The 13,379-nt window shown below is 39.0% G+C and overlaps 1 protein-coding gene across 1 annotated transcript in view; it reads right to left on the bottom strand.

The window, feature by feature from the left end:
- CEP128 (centrosomal protein 128) overlaps positions 1 to 13,379 on the bottom strand; it is a 199,143-nt gene that overhangs the window by 19,156 nt on the left and 166,608 nt on the right. The window contains exon 20 of the mRNA XM_070753955.1: positions 3,832 to 3,855. Within this exon, the coding sequence (XP_070610056.1) occupies positions 3,832 to 3,855 (24 nt within the window). The remainder of the gene's footprint in view (positions 1 to 3,831; positions 3,856 to 13,379) is intronic.

Raw genomic sequence — 13,379 nt, 5'->3', positions numbered from 1 at the left:
GGATGGGGGGGATGGCATTTTTGCCCTCCCCAGGCTCCAGGGAAGCCTCTGGCCCACTGGAAGTTGGGAAATGGACTGTTTCTGGCCTACAAAAGGCCTCTGGGGGCTGGGGGGCAGAGGATGCAATTTTCACCCTCTCCAGGCACTGAATTATGGGTGTGGGCACTCATACAGGCGCAATAGTGTGTGTGCACATGCTTCGGCACCCGAGGGAAAAAAGGTTCCTCATCACTGCTCAGGCAGGAGACACTATATTATTTGAAACAAATGATTTTCCAAACTCTTCTTAAAAATTTCCAATGATAGAGCAGCGACAATTTCTGAAAGGAGAAGTTCCAATGATTAAGTTTTCTGTCAGGAAATTTCTTATTTCCAGGTTGTATCTCTCCTTGATTAGTTTCCATCCAATGTTTTTGTCATGTCTTCAGGTGCCTTGTAGAATAGGTTGAGTCGGCCCCTCTTCTTTGTGGCTGCCCCTCAAATACTGGAGCATTGCTATCATGTCACCACAATCCTTCTTTTCATTAAACTAGACATATCCAATTCCTATAACCGTTCTTCATATGCTTCAACCTCAGTTCCTTAATCATCTTTGTTGCTCTTTTCTACACTCTTTCTAGAGTCTCTGCATCTTTTTTTATAATGTGGCGACCAAAAGTGGATGGAATACAGTGATCCCTCGAGTTTCACGATCTCGATCTTCGCGAAACGCTATATCGCGATTTTTCCACCCGATGACGTCACTCTCCTCCTTCCTTTCTCATCTTTCTTTCTCTCTCTCTTTCTCTATCTTGCTTCTTCCTCCCTCTCTCATCTCTTTCTTTCCTTCTCTCTCTTTCTCTATCTCTCCCCCTCTTGCTGGCGTGCGGTGGGCGGCGGGCGGGCGCATCAGCGAGGAGCTGGGGTTTCCCCTTTGCGTGGGCGGCTGGGAAACCCCGATCTTCGTCTGCTCGCTGCTGCTGCGCCGAGCAGATCAGCTGCTGGGCGGCCGAAGGAACCTTCCCTGGATCTTCCCCCTCTTGCTGGCGGGCGGGCGAGCGGCGGGCATCAGCGAGGAGCCGGGGTTTCCCCTTTGCGTGGGCGGCCGGGAAGACCCAGGGAAGGTTCCTTCGGCCGCCCAGCAGCTGATCTGCTCGGTAGCGCAGCAGCAGCGAGGAGACGAATCGGGGTTTCCCCTTTGCGTGGGCGGCAGGGAACGCAAACTCCACCATATACGCATGCACGGCCATAGAAAAAAAGGGCGCGCATGCGCAGATGGTGTTTTTACTTCCGCAACCCTACATCGCGAAAAATCGATTATCGCGAGGGGTCTTGGAACGGAACCCTCGCGATAATAGAGGGATCACTGTATTTCAAGTGTGATCTTATCAAGATATTTTAAAGTGGCACTTCACATGATCTTGATTATATCCTTCTGTTAATGCAGCTTAGGACTGTAGAGGCTCATACTGCTGGCTCCTATTTAAGTGGTTTATTTATTTATTGTTAGAGTTGAAAGGGAACATGAAGGCCATCGAGTTCAACCCCCTGCCGAAGCAGGAACCCTATAGTACACCAGTCAAGTGGCAGTTCAATCTTCTCTTAAAAATGTCCAGAGTGTTGGAGTTCACAACATCTGCTGGTAGGTTGTTCCACTGGTTGATCGCTCTGACCGTCAGGAAGTTCCTCCTTATCTCCATGTTGAATCTCTCCTTGGTCAGCTTCCAACCATTGTTCCTCATCTGGCCCTCTGGTGCCCTGAAGAATAAAGTGATCCCCTCCTCTCTGTGACATCCCCTCGTATATTCGTAGACTGCTATCATGTCCGCTCTGGCCCTCCTTTTCTAGAGGCTATCCATGCCCAGTTCCCTCAGTCTCTCTTCGTAAGTGTTGGTTTCCAATCCCTTAATCATCTTGGTTGCTCTTTTTTACACCTTCTCCAGAGTTTTAATGTCTCTTTTGAAGTGTGGTTGTCCATTAGGACTTCCAAATTCCCTTGCAGTTACTTGTATTGAGCCAGATACCGGTGGCTCTATACCTGTGTATTTGGTTTTTCTTGCCCAACTTTAAAATCTTACTTTTCTCACTGAAATTCTTTTTGTTAGATAGTGCCCAGAGTTCTGTCAAAATCCTTTTGTATCTTCAGCCTATCTTCTAGAGTGTTGGCTATTTCTGCCGGCTTGGTGTATTTGAAATTTTGATGAGTTTCCCTTCTATCCCCTTGTCATTTATGAAGATATTGAAGAGCACTGGGCCCAAGACAGAATCTTGGGGTACCCCGATGCATGCTTTCCTCCATGTCAAATCAGTTCCAGTTTGGTGACATCATCGTGACACCACCAGCGGATCGCTACTGGTTCGGGAGAACTGGTCCAAACAGGTCTGAACCCATCTCTGTTTTATATCCTCACTGTTGGGCTTTCCCCAGCAGCCATTCACTCTATCTTCCTACAGAGCAGCTTTCCCTGCAACTACCCAGCAGCAAAGCCTGCAGGAAAGAGAAAGACTCTGCCAGTCCCATGCCAGTCTAATTGGCTGGCAGTTGCTCCCTCCTACCCCCCAGCCGGGATATCCTTTTCAGGCCCTAGGACCGTGATGGCAAACCTATGGCACACATGCCACAAGTGGCATGCGTAGCCATCTCTGCATGCACGCAAGCCATTGACCAGCTTTCTGTGGCCCAGATCTCTGGAGATTCCATCTCAGCACTGTTTGGGCATGCAAGACCCTCCGCTCCACCTAGCTCCATTTGGGAAAAGAGGCTTTTTCTCCTTCCAAGCTCCATTTATTCTAAATAACTTTGAAATGCAAGATATGGCTGCATCTTAGTTTCAAGATTTTATGAATTAAATTTATTATTTACTGGATCCATTTCAATCAGTCTTCTCTGCACTGTAGCAATAAACCTGCCAATAATTCTATATTTTTAATGCTTAATATAAGGCTATCATTATAAATGAAACATGTGTCCATATACCTTATTCATTGTTCGAGAAGACAAGGATGAGCAATACCTAATTGGTCTCATACAAGAGTCTGAATAGCAAGTAACAACAAGATTGTACACACGCTTGTTTCTGCAAGAACACAAGAACCTCTGTCTTGAAGGGAAAATGTAATTTGCTATTGCCAAACTCCAAAATGGATGTCCAAATAAAGTTTTTCATATCCCAATCAGTATAATTACTTAGATCAACAATTTCAATTTCCCAAAGGCAATATATATATAATTGCTAAGAATATTAAAAACAAAACACACTCATCATTTTCAAGTATAAACAGATTACATTTTTAATTGACCTTTAAAGTATGGATGATTTCACCAACATAGTTCCATATTAAGTGATTTCATGTGGATGTCCTGTTCTTTTGTACGTATTGTTTGGTTTATCACAGCTAACTGGCAAGAGATAATCTGGTGTAATGTTTAAGGCACAATGCTAGAAACCAGAAGACCATGAATTTTAGTCTTGCCTTAGACATTAAAACCAGTCAGGTGACCTCTGGGTGGTCCCTTTCTCTAAAAAGCAGGCAATGGCAAACGACTTCTAAAATAATGTCAAGAAAATTTCAGGGACTACTCCAGGCAATGACCATTAGGAACAACAGTAACCTGAAGGCATGCATGCATGTGCGCACTCAAGTATACACAAACAATTAGCAATAACTCTACCTTTTAGAAATTGATTCACAGTTTGTAAAACTGTGACCACAGTTTGTAAAACTGTGATCTGCATGACTGAGAATCTCCATAGGCAGTTTTAGATAACTATTTTAATATCCCACATATATTATCTTTTAACAAAAAGAAGAAAATCTTACTTAAAATTTATTGATGAGAATATAACTTACTGTTTCAAATGCTGATATTCGCTCCTGTATTGAAAGAAAGCAATGAGAAAGTATAGTAAGATGGTGATCAAGATCAATCAAAGACATAAATGTAGTAATAGAATAACAAAGTTAGAAGGGGCTTTGGAGGTCTTCTACTACAACCACCTGCTTAGGCAGGAAACCACTTCAGACTAATGGTTACCCAACTTCTTAAAATCTCCCAATGATGGACCATTCACAACTTCTGGAGGCAAGTTGTTCCATGGATTAATAGTACACCATTCAAATCTCAGTACAGGATATGCCCACATAGCATTGCTGTTTTTTATTATTACATTATATTATTGCATTTGTATTTGTTTTGTTTTATTAGTCATAGTATTAATTATAATATTAAATATGGTATTTGAATGCAGTATGATACAATTAGAATAATCCGGTCCTTCTTTCAGAGCAACAATGGGATAGAAATACAAAATGTTTTCCTTAGTGGAAATTATTGGTTTCATGCACTGTATATTAAAGTATTTCTATTCAACATTTTAAGTTAATTACCACTTCTATATATCTGAGACAGACATTTTAAGAATTATGTTTCTTTGTTTCCTATATAATCTTCTGCTACAGGTTCATAATACCCTTATTTAAAGAATTGGCTTACGTTATTCTACTCAAGAAGAAGCTTGCATAGAGCCCAAATCATTTTTTTCATGAAAGCTTTATATTGGATAGTTACTTATATGATCATGATAGCCAATAGGTCCAAAGACAAAAAACAGTATTACTGCCAGAGAATTTGGTGCAAATTGTTGAAATACATGGCATTACCATCTATAAAGATAAGCCAATTTGAAGGCCTTTAGGATGACACTGAAGGATATTGAAGGAAAAGATGTACAGTGATACCTTGTCTTACAAACTTAATTGGTTCCGGGACGAGGTTCTTAAGGTGAAAAGTTTGTAAGACGAAACAATGTTTCCCATAGGAATCAATGGAAAAGCGATTAATGCGTGCAAGCCCAAAATTCACCCCTTTTGCCAGCCGAAGTGCCTGTTTTAGCACTGCTGGGATTTCCCTGAGGCTCCCCTCGCTGGGAAACCCCACCTCCAGACTTCCGTTGCCAGCGAAGTGCCCATTTTTGCGCTGCTGGGATTCCCCTGCTGGGATTCCCCTGCAGCATCACAAAAACACGGAAGTCCGGAGGTGGGGTTTCCCATGGAGGGAAGCCTCGGGGGAATCCCAGCAGCGCAAAAACGGGTGCTTCGGTGGCAACGGAAGTCCGGAGGGGGGGCATCCCAGCGGTGGCGGTGGGTTTGTAAGGTGAAAATAGTTTGTAAGAAGAGGCAAAAAAAATCTTAAACCGCAGGTTTGTATCTCGAAAACTCTGTATGACGAGGCGTTTGTAAGACGAGGTATCACTGTATAGTTAATAGCTATGCAAAATACACATCTTAATTTTGGACTGATGATTTTTTAGGCAGAACAGGTGGTATTTGCTAACTACATATTTTATATTCTAGCTTTTATCATGAGATAGAAGAGATTATTTCCCCAAGTCCTTATATTATTTAAATAGCTGGGGGGAAATCAGTGCATTTATATTGAGCTCAGTTCAATATGCATAGATCTGAGGTACTGTGGTATTTTGATCTCTTCTAGATCCTGTTGATGTTTAAGGTATGCAAGCTAGGCATGAAAGACATAGAATTTCCAAATATTCTCGGGAGGCAGGGTTTGTTTGTGTTTTTTGTTTTGAGAAAAAGCTAATTGCTTATTAAAGCACTCAAAATTTATCTTTAGGGAAATACCCATATTTCTTTGGTTAGAAAAAGGTAAAGCCAGCAAGCCATGGACAAGTTGTTTAAACCGAATCTTTCCATGCAAATATATTGTTGAAGGCACAGTGCTAAAAGTTCCAATTACTATGTAATAAAACATAGTGAGACAAATTGTTTTTAACAAATGAAAAATGGAACCAATTAGCAGAAGGTAAAAATGACAGTTGTCCCCAAGGGTGGGCTTGAACTTACCTTGCCACCAGTTCACTTCCTCGGTGCTGCGTGTGCATTGAGCATGTGTATATGCACAGTGCCAAAAAAAACAAGCAAAAAAAGGGCAAAAACAAAATGGCGCCATAAGTGCAGTGGCTTCTACGCATGCGCAGAAGCAAAAAATCCTTCCCCAAAAAAATTCCAAATAAAAGATAGAATTGAAAATTAAACTTTCCTTTGTAATCATGATTACTATATAATTGTACTTATATTTCCTGCAAAGGACTTTGGAAGCTGCTTCCTCTTTATTTTGTACTTTTGCTGTTGCTTTCTTTCTGCCTTTTTATTAGTTTATTGTTAGTTTTCATGATTTTTGTAAAATGTTCAATACAAATTTATACTAAAAAGCAAGCTCAAGCACTATTGGACTATTTCAGGCTTCTCCCTCCCCCCAACGTCCTTAACCTGGATCCTCCCTACAGTGGTATATGATTTTGATTAGTGAATAAAAGAAGAAGAAGAATTGGCTAAATGAACAAGGTTTGGACAATGCTTAGGAAAAACTATACAATTTCTGAGTGTATGAATGAACATGGATGCCAGTACGATTCATATGAAAATTTCGGACATTTTATGACCCACATGGATCTTATCCACCTACACAAATTCATGGAAGAGCTCAACAGCATTTCCTCAAAATAACATATTAATAAATAAACCTATAAAACTGTCCTACATTAAATATACTAAGAAGATATACTACATTAGTACAAAGATATACTGGACAAAGATACACTACTTACAGAGGTCCTGGGGGGGGCATGAATTAACAACTATCATGGCCAAATTGTATGAATGATTAGTACGCATGTTGTGGTATTTGGTTGATTTATGAGCTTTTAATTAGGGTTTTATAGTCTTTTAGATTTTAAATTTGACTTCTTTTCATTGTTTTGTATCTACTTTGTTCTTGTAAGCCACCCTGAGTCCTTCGGGATTGAGCGGTATACAAGTCAAATGAATGAATGAATGAATAAATGAATGAATGAATGAAAAATAAATAAAGAAATAAATATTGATTTTACCTCTTATAATTATCCAATTATCTAATAAGAAAAGTGTTAGCCTTAAAATGTTTGAATACATTCAGAATGATTAAATGACCCAATGATGTTAGGTCTGTGTGATTCAATATTAAATTGAGGTAAAACATGTCTCTGCTTCCATATTGCTAATGTCTCCACAGAGAATTCATTGACATATTCCTTGTGTGTCCAATCACACTTGGCCAATAAAAATTATATTCTATTCTATTCTATTCTATCTGAGATAATGCTGGGTTATATTCTATCAAATGATATTTTCTGGACTCTGAAAAAATATATGAAGATAATTTACCAGTGCAATCTGAATACAAGTAGTCCTCAACATATAAACCATTAGATTTGTGACTTTTTGAAGTTACACCTGCACTTAAAAAAGTGACCTATGACCAGTTTTGACACTTAAGGCCATTGTTGCATCCCCATGGTCACACAATTAAAATTCAGATGCTTGGCAACTGACTCAGATTTATGACTGTTGTAGTGTCCTGGGATCATGTAATCACCTTTTGCGAACTTCTGACAAGCAAAGCCAATGGGGATGCCAAATTCACTTTAAGTTACTAACTTAACAATTTGAGTGATTCACTTAACAACTGTGGCAAGAAAGGTTGTAAAATGTCTTACTTAGCAACAGAAATTTTAGTCATAAGTATTAGACAGTTCTCAATGGGTGTACATATGTGTCGGTGTTCATGTTTTCAATATATGGGTAAAAACATAATTTTCATTAAACACACACACACACACACACACACTGCAGCAGAGTAAAACTTTTCAACATCACAGATAACATAGCTACTTTCCAAAAAGACCTCGAGTTTGTGTCTGAATCGTCAAACATCTGGAAACTCCAAATCTCAACCAAAAGATGCTCTGTCCTACACATTAGCAAAAAGAATCAGAACATCAAATACAAGCTGAATAAACAAGACCTTACAGACAACCCTTACTCTGTAGAAGAATGACCTAAGTGCCAAAGCCCACTGCAACAACATCACCAAAAAGGCTTCAAGAGTTGTTAACCCAATCCTACGTAGCTTCTACACTGCACACCAAGACAACTAGACACAAGAACAGTTTTTTCCCAAACGCCATCACTCTAGTAAACAAATAATTCCCTCAACACTGTCAAACTTTTTACTAAGTCTGCACTTTTATTTTTACTAGCTTTTTTCTCATCATTCCTGTCACTCTTTATTATTATTATTATTATTATTATTATTATTATTATTATTAATTGGATTTGTATGCCGCCCCTCTCCAAAGACTCAGAGCAAAGACTCTTTTCCTCCCACTTAGAACTGTATGACTATAACTTGTTGCTTGTATCCTAAGATTTTTATTAATATTGATTGTTCCTTCACTGCTTATTTGACCTCTATGACAATCATTAAGTGTTGTACCACATGATTCTTGACAAATCTATATTTTCTTTTATGTACACTGAGAGCATATGCACCAAGACAAATTGCTTGTGTGTCTATTCTATTCTATTCTATTCTATTTATTCTTCTGCTCCAGTAATCTTACACTTCTAACCAGAGCATACAAAACTTTTGCCAGACCTATCCTTGAATACAGCTCATCCATCTGGAACCCACACTGCATTTCAGACATAAACACTCTAGAAAATATCCAGAGATACTTTACTTGAAGAGCCCTTCACTCCTCCACTCGCAACAGAATACCCTATGCAACTAGATTTACAATTCTCGGTTTAGAAAGCCTAGAACGTACATCGCCTTAAACACGACCTAAGCATAGCCCATAAAATAATCTGCTACAATGTCCTTCCTGTCAATGACTACTTCAGCTTCAACCACAACAACACACGAGCACACAACAGTTAGAATAGAATAGAATTTTATTGGCCAAGTGTGATTGGATACACAAGGAATTTGTCTTGATGCATATGCTCTCAGTGTACATAAAAGAAAAAAAGATACATTTGTCAAGAATCATGTGGCACAACACTTAATGATTGTCATACAAACTTAAAGTAAACCACTCTAAACTCAACTGCAGAAATATCACTTTAATAACTGAGTAGTTGATGCATGGAGCTCACTATGAGACTCTATAGTATCATCACCTAATCCCCCAAAATTTTACTCTTAGACTATCCACTGTTGACCTCTCCTGATTTCTAAGAGGTCAGTAAGGGGCGTGCATAAGTGCACCAGAGTGCCTTCTGTCCCCTGCCCTAATGTTTCTCTTTTACTTGTATTATGTATATAAATATTGTTATATCTTTGTATACCACCAATATTTACTTGAAAAAACAAACAAACAAAGTGGGAGAAAGCAATGGGACATAATCAGTTCCTCTCCCTACCAACCACATTTATTCCTGAATGAAACTTTCAGCAAATGAGCCGAGGTGGCCAGTGGGGAGAGTGCAGTCCTGCAGGCCACTAAAGCTTACTGCTAGATCTGCAGGTTCAAATCTCAAGGTTGACTCAGCCTTCCATCCTTCCGAAGTGGGTAAAATGAGGACCCGGATTGTGGGGCAATATGCTGGCTCTGTTAAAAAGTGCTATTGCTAACATGTTGTAAGCCGTCCTGAGTCTAAGGAGGAGGACAGCATAAAAAAATTGAAATTAAATAAATAAATGTCAAGCATCCTAACTCTTTCTATAACTAACTGGACAGAAACAAAAATATATATTTGTATAATTTCAGAACTGGAAAAGATATTTTAGGCTTCCAATGTATAGAAATTGAAATTAAATGACCCAACTAAATGCTGTCCAGTCTGCTTGAACACATCCAGCAAATGAGAGCCCACCAACTTCCTTCTCTATCAAGCTAGTTTTATGATTCCTTAAAGCCACAGAATTTAAGTAAACAATCTAGGACAATTATTCCGTATTCCAAAACATACTGTACAGAAAATGACCTTCTTTGTATGACATTCTAAATTATTTTGTTACCAAGTCACCACTCCTTGTTTTTTCTCTTTTCAAAGTAAAGCAGATCTAGTTTCTTCAATTGTTCCTTAAAAGGATGTAGTTTTCTACACCCTCTATAGATTCCTCTAGGCTTACGCCACTTTCCAAATGGGAAATACACCATTAGAAAGAAGAAGCAACAAAATACTGCAAAACATTTACTGTACGTTGCCATTTTTTAAAATGATGCAGAACAACGCGTTCTTGGAAGATTCTCTTGCAATGTCACAAGCCGAATCAGCTTAGGCTAAAAAATTAACAGAAAGTCTGAGCTGAATTTGATTGAAGTTGAAGCTAACTTTTGCTTGGACCTAATTGTAATGTTGGGGAAGAACATTTGTACTTATATAAATTATGTCATACCAACAATATTTCTAAATAAAGGAAAATAAGATATTTTTTCTCCTTCTCTCCCTCAAAATTTCATGTTGGTTGACAATAACATGTCCAAAAGAAAAATGGCTTTTTAAAACAATCAGTTGGTCATCCCAAGTAATCCATGTCACTCTTTTTCCTAAAAAATATAACAGACAAAAATTGTGGGATCCAGAAGAGAATTAAAGCACCCTCTGCTGGTCTCTTTCTATGCTATCACAGATAACTTCAATACTATTTGACAGGAATGTGTTGCTTTTCAAAAAAATATTTTTTTAAAAAGGCATAACTCTCTCTAGGTTTCATCCACACCTAGAACATTAAGCATAATTCATACTGTTTAGAGCTGTTTAAAAAATACTCCTAGGGGGATTGTTAAACCTTTAGGAGGACAAATAAAATTTCTTGAGAAATTTGAAATACATACAGTGTGTCTTTTCTTAATCATGTTTTGCCATTCAAAAATAATCTTGTAGGTAAAGTAAAAAGTAATTTATAAAAAATGTCATATATAACCTGATTTTCTTATAAGAATATATTTTGATATCCAGTATAAAAATGAAAAGTACTTTTCTTTCAGTTAAAGATTACAAATGTATTGATTGAATTTATTTATTTATTTGAATTTCTATGCTGCCCTTCTCTGCAGACTCATGGCAGCTTACAACAAAGGAGTAAAATACAATACAATATAATGAGTGAAACCCAACCTAACATTAAAACTAATAGTTAAAACCCCAATAGTATAAAAAACATTCATTTAACAACCATCACACAATCACATCTATGACCAGAGCAAGATGTAAGGCTCAACGGCCCCAAGCCTGCCAACAGGAGTAAGTTTTTAGAGCCTTACGAAAGGCCAGGAGGGTGGGGATCTCTGGAGGCAGCTGATTCCATAGAAGGCTCTTCCCCTAGGCCCCGCCAGCCAGCATTGCTTAGCTGACGGGATCTGGAGAAGGCCAACTCTGTGGGATCTGACCGGCCACTGGGAAACATGAGGCAGAATACAGTCCCGTAAGTAACCTGGTCCTAAGCCATGTGGGGCTTTATAGGTCATAACCAACACTTTAAATTGCATCCGGCTAACAACTGGCAACCATTGCAGCTTGCGGAATGATGGCGAGATTTGCATATGCCGAGGAAGGCCCATTATTCTTTGCACGGCTGCATTTTGTACCAACTGTAGTATCCAAACGTTCTTTAGATAGACCCATGTAGGTGATCCCTGAGATGATGAGGGCATGAGTGACTGTGAGAAGATACTCCCTGTCCAGATAGGGCTGCAACTGGTGCAGCAGGTGAACTTCTGCAAACGACCCCCTTGCCACAGCTGAAAGATGGTGTTCTAAAGTCAGCTGCGGGTCAAGGACTCCCAAGTGACAGACCATCTCTGAGGGGGTCAAAAGTCCCCACTCCCCAAGTTATGGATGGACAGGTGGACACGTCCTTGGGAGTCTGTTAACACCCATTCATAACCTAATAGCCTCCAGACACCAGCACATCACCTCCACTGCTTCACTGAACTGACACAAGGTAGAGATGTACAGCTGGGTGTCATCTGCGTACTGATAAGTTACCCGTGTCGTCGGATGATCTCACCCAGCGGTTTCATGTAGATATCAAACATGTAGATATCAAACAGCAGGGGGGAGAGGACCGACCCCTGAGGAACCCCACAAAGGAGAGACCTAGGGGTCGACCTCTGACCCCCTGCCAACACTGACTGTGTCCGACCAGAGAGGTAAGAGAACAACCACAGAATGGTGCTGCGCACTCCCAACCCCTCCAGTCGGCACAGGATACCATGGTCAATGGTATCAAAAGCTACTGAGAGGTCAAGGAGCACCAGGTCAGAGGAAAGACCCGTATTCCAGGCCTGCCAGAGATCATCCATCAGTGCAACCAAAGCAGTTTCTGTGCTGCTTTGTTCTCTGCTTGTTTCTACTCAATCACCTATTTCTTGGTATAAACATTTCCACAAATTAATCAACTGCTTTTTCATCGTCTCCTTTAAAAAAACATAGAAATATGTTGTAATCTCCAATTTTTGTAATCCATTTTTAACATTTTTAGGAGGAAAAAGAGCTTGGACAAATCATTTCCCCTGTACATTTACCGTATTTGTTTATTCTTGCTTATATGCAACTTCAATCATAATTGAAAAATCATAGAGTAAGAATATATAAAAACAGCTTAAAACAATGATATAATATTTTTTTCTAGGTTTCTCTTTCACAATACTAGCAACAAAGAGCACAGTATTCAATATAAGACATTACTTGAGTCATATTTCCTCTGTGTGGTGCCATTCATTTGTGTGGGAACTGCATTTTTCAGACTTTAGTTGGAAATCCCAGACAGCACAGACTTTATCTGGAAATTCAGGGCAGTGCCAAAGCCAATATAACATCTTGAGGTCACTTAACAGAGTAAGGCTACTCTAAACTGTCTACATCTGGCCCAAAAATACAATAGTTGAATATGTGATACGGCCTTTCATATATATCTGAAAAAGGAGGGTTTTAACAGAAGTGAATGTGGTTATAGTATCATCAGACTGTTTCTGAGAAGAACCATCCCGACATTAGCTCTTTGACTGCTTAATTGGAGATGTTCAAATTTTACTTTTATGCAGTCTTTATATAAAATATAGGTTTTCAGCAAAAAAAAAACAACTTCAAATTTGTCTCTCTCTGAGTATGATTTTAAATCTTAAGTGATTGAGCTGCTCTCTTGGCTTTGTGACTCATTTGCCTCCTGTATTCCACTAGGGAATGACACTTAAGAGCACCAAAATATTTTAATTTTGGGGCGCAATGTTCTACTTTTATTCATAGCAACACTACCCTTATTATCTCAATGAACAGCAGTGCCATTGGAAATCTGTTTTTGTTTTAGATGGTGATCACAAACCAAGTAAGTTGTTATATTTTCACAGGTGTATAAATTATTCTCTGAGCATCCTATTTGAAGGTTTTATTTTGCTATAAATTTGAGCCTAAAATTCAGTTGCTCAGTTCTAAGAAAGCAAAGTCATAAAACTTAATGATCACTGAAACTTAAATAAAAACTGTGTGCTTTTATAAGTTCAAGTTCTTTTATTCTCCTGAGATCTTACACTGTAGTAAATTGAGAACTG

The sequence above is a fragment of the Erythrolamprus reginae genome, chromosome 1, assembly GCF_031021105.1.
Source record: "Erythrolamprus reginae isolate rEryReg1 chromosome 1, rEryReg1.hap1, whole genome shotgun sequence".
NCBI lineage: Eukaryota > Metazoa > Chordata > Lepidosauria > Squamata > Dipsadidae > Erythrolamprus > Erythrolamprus reginae.
Note: the sequence above shows the minus strand (reverse complement) of the source record. Positions and strands in the feature narration are given on the sequence as shown.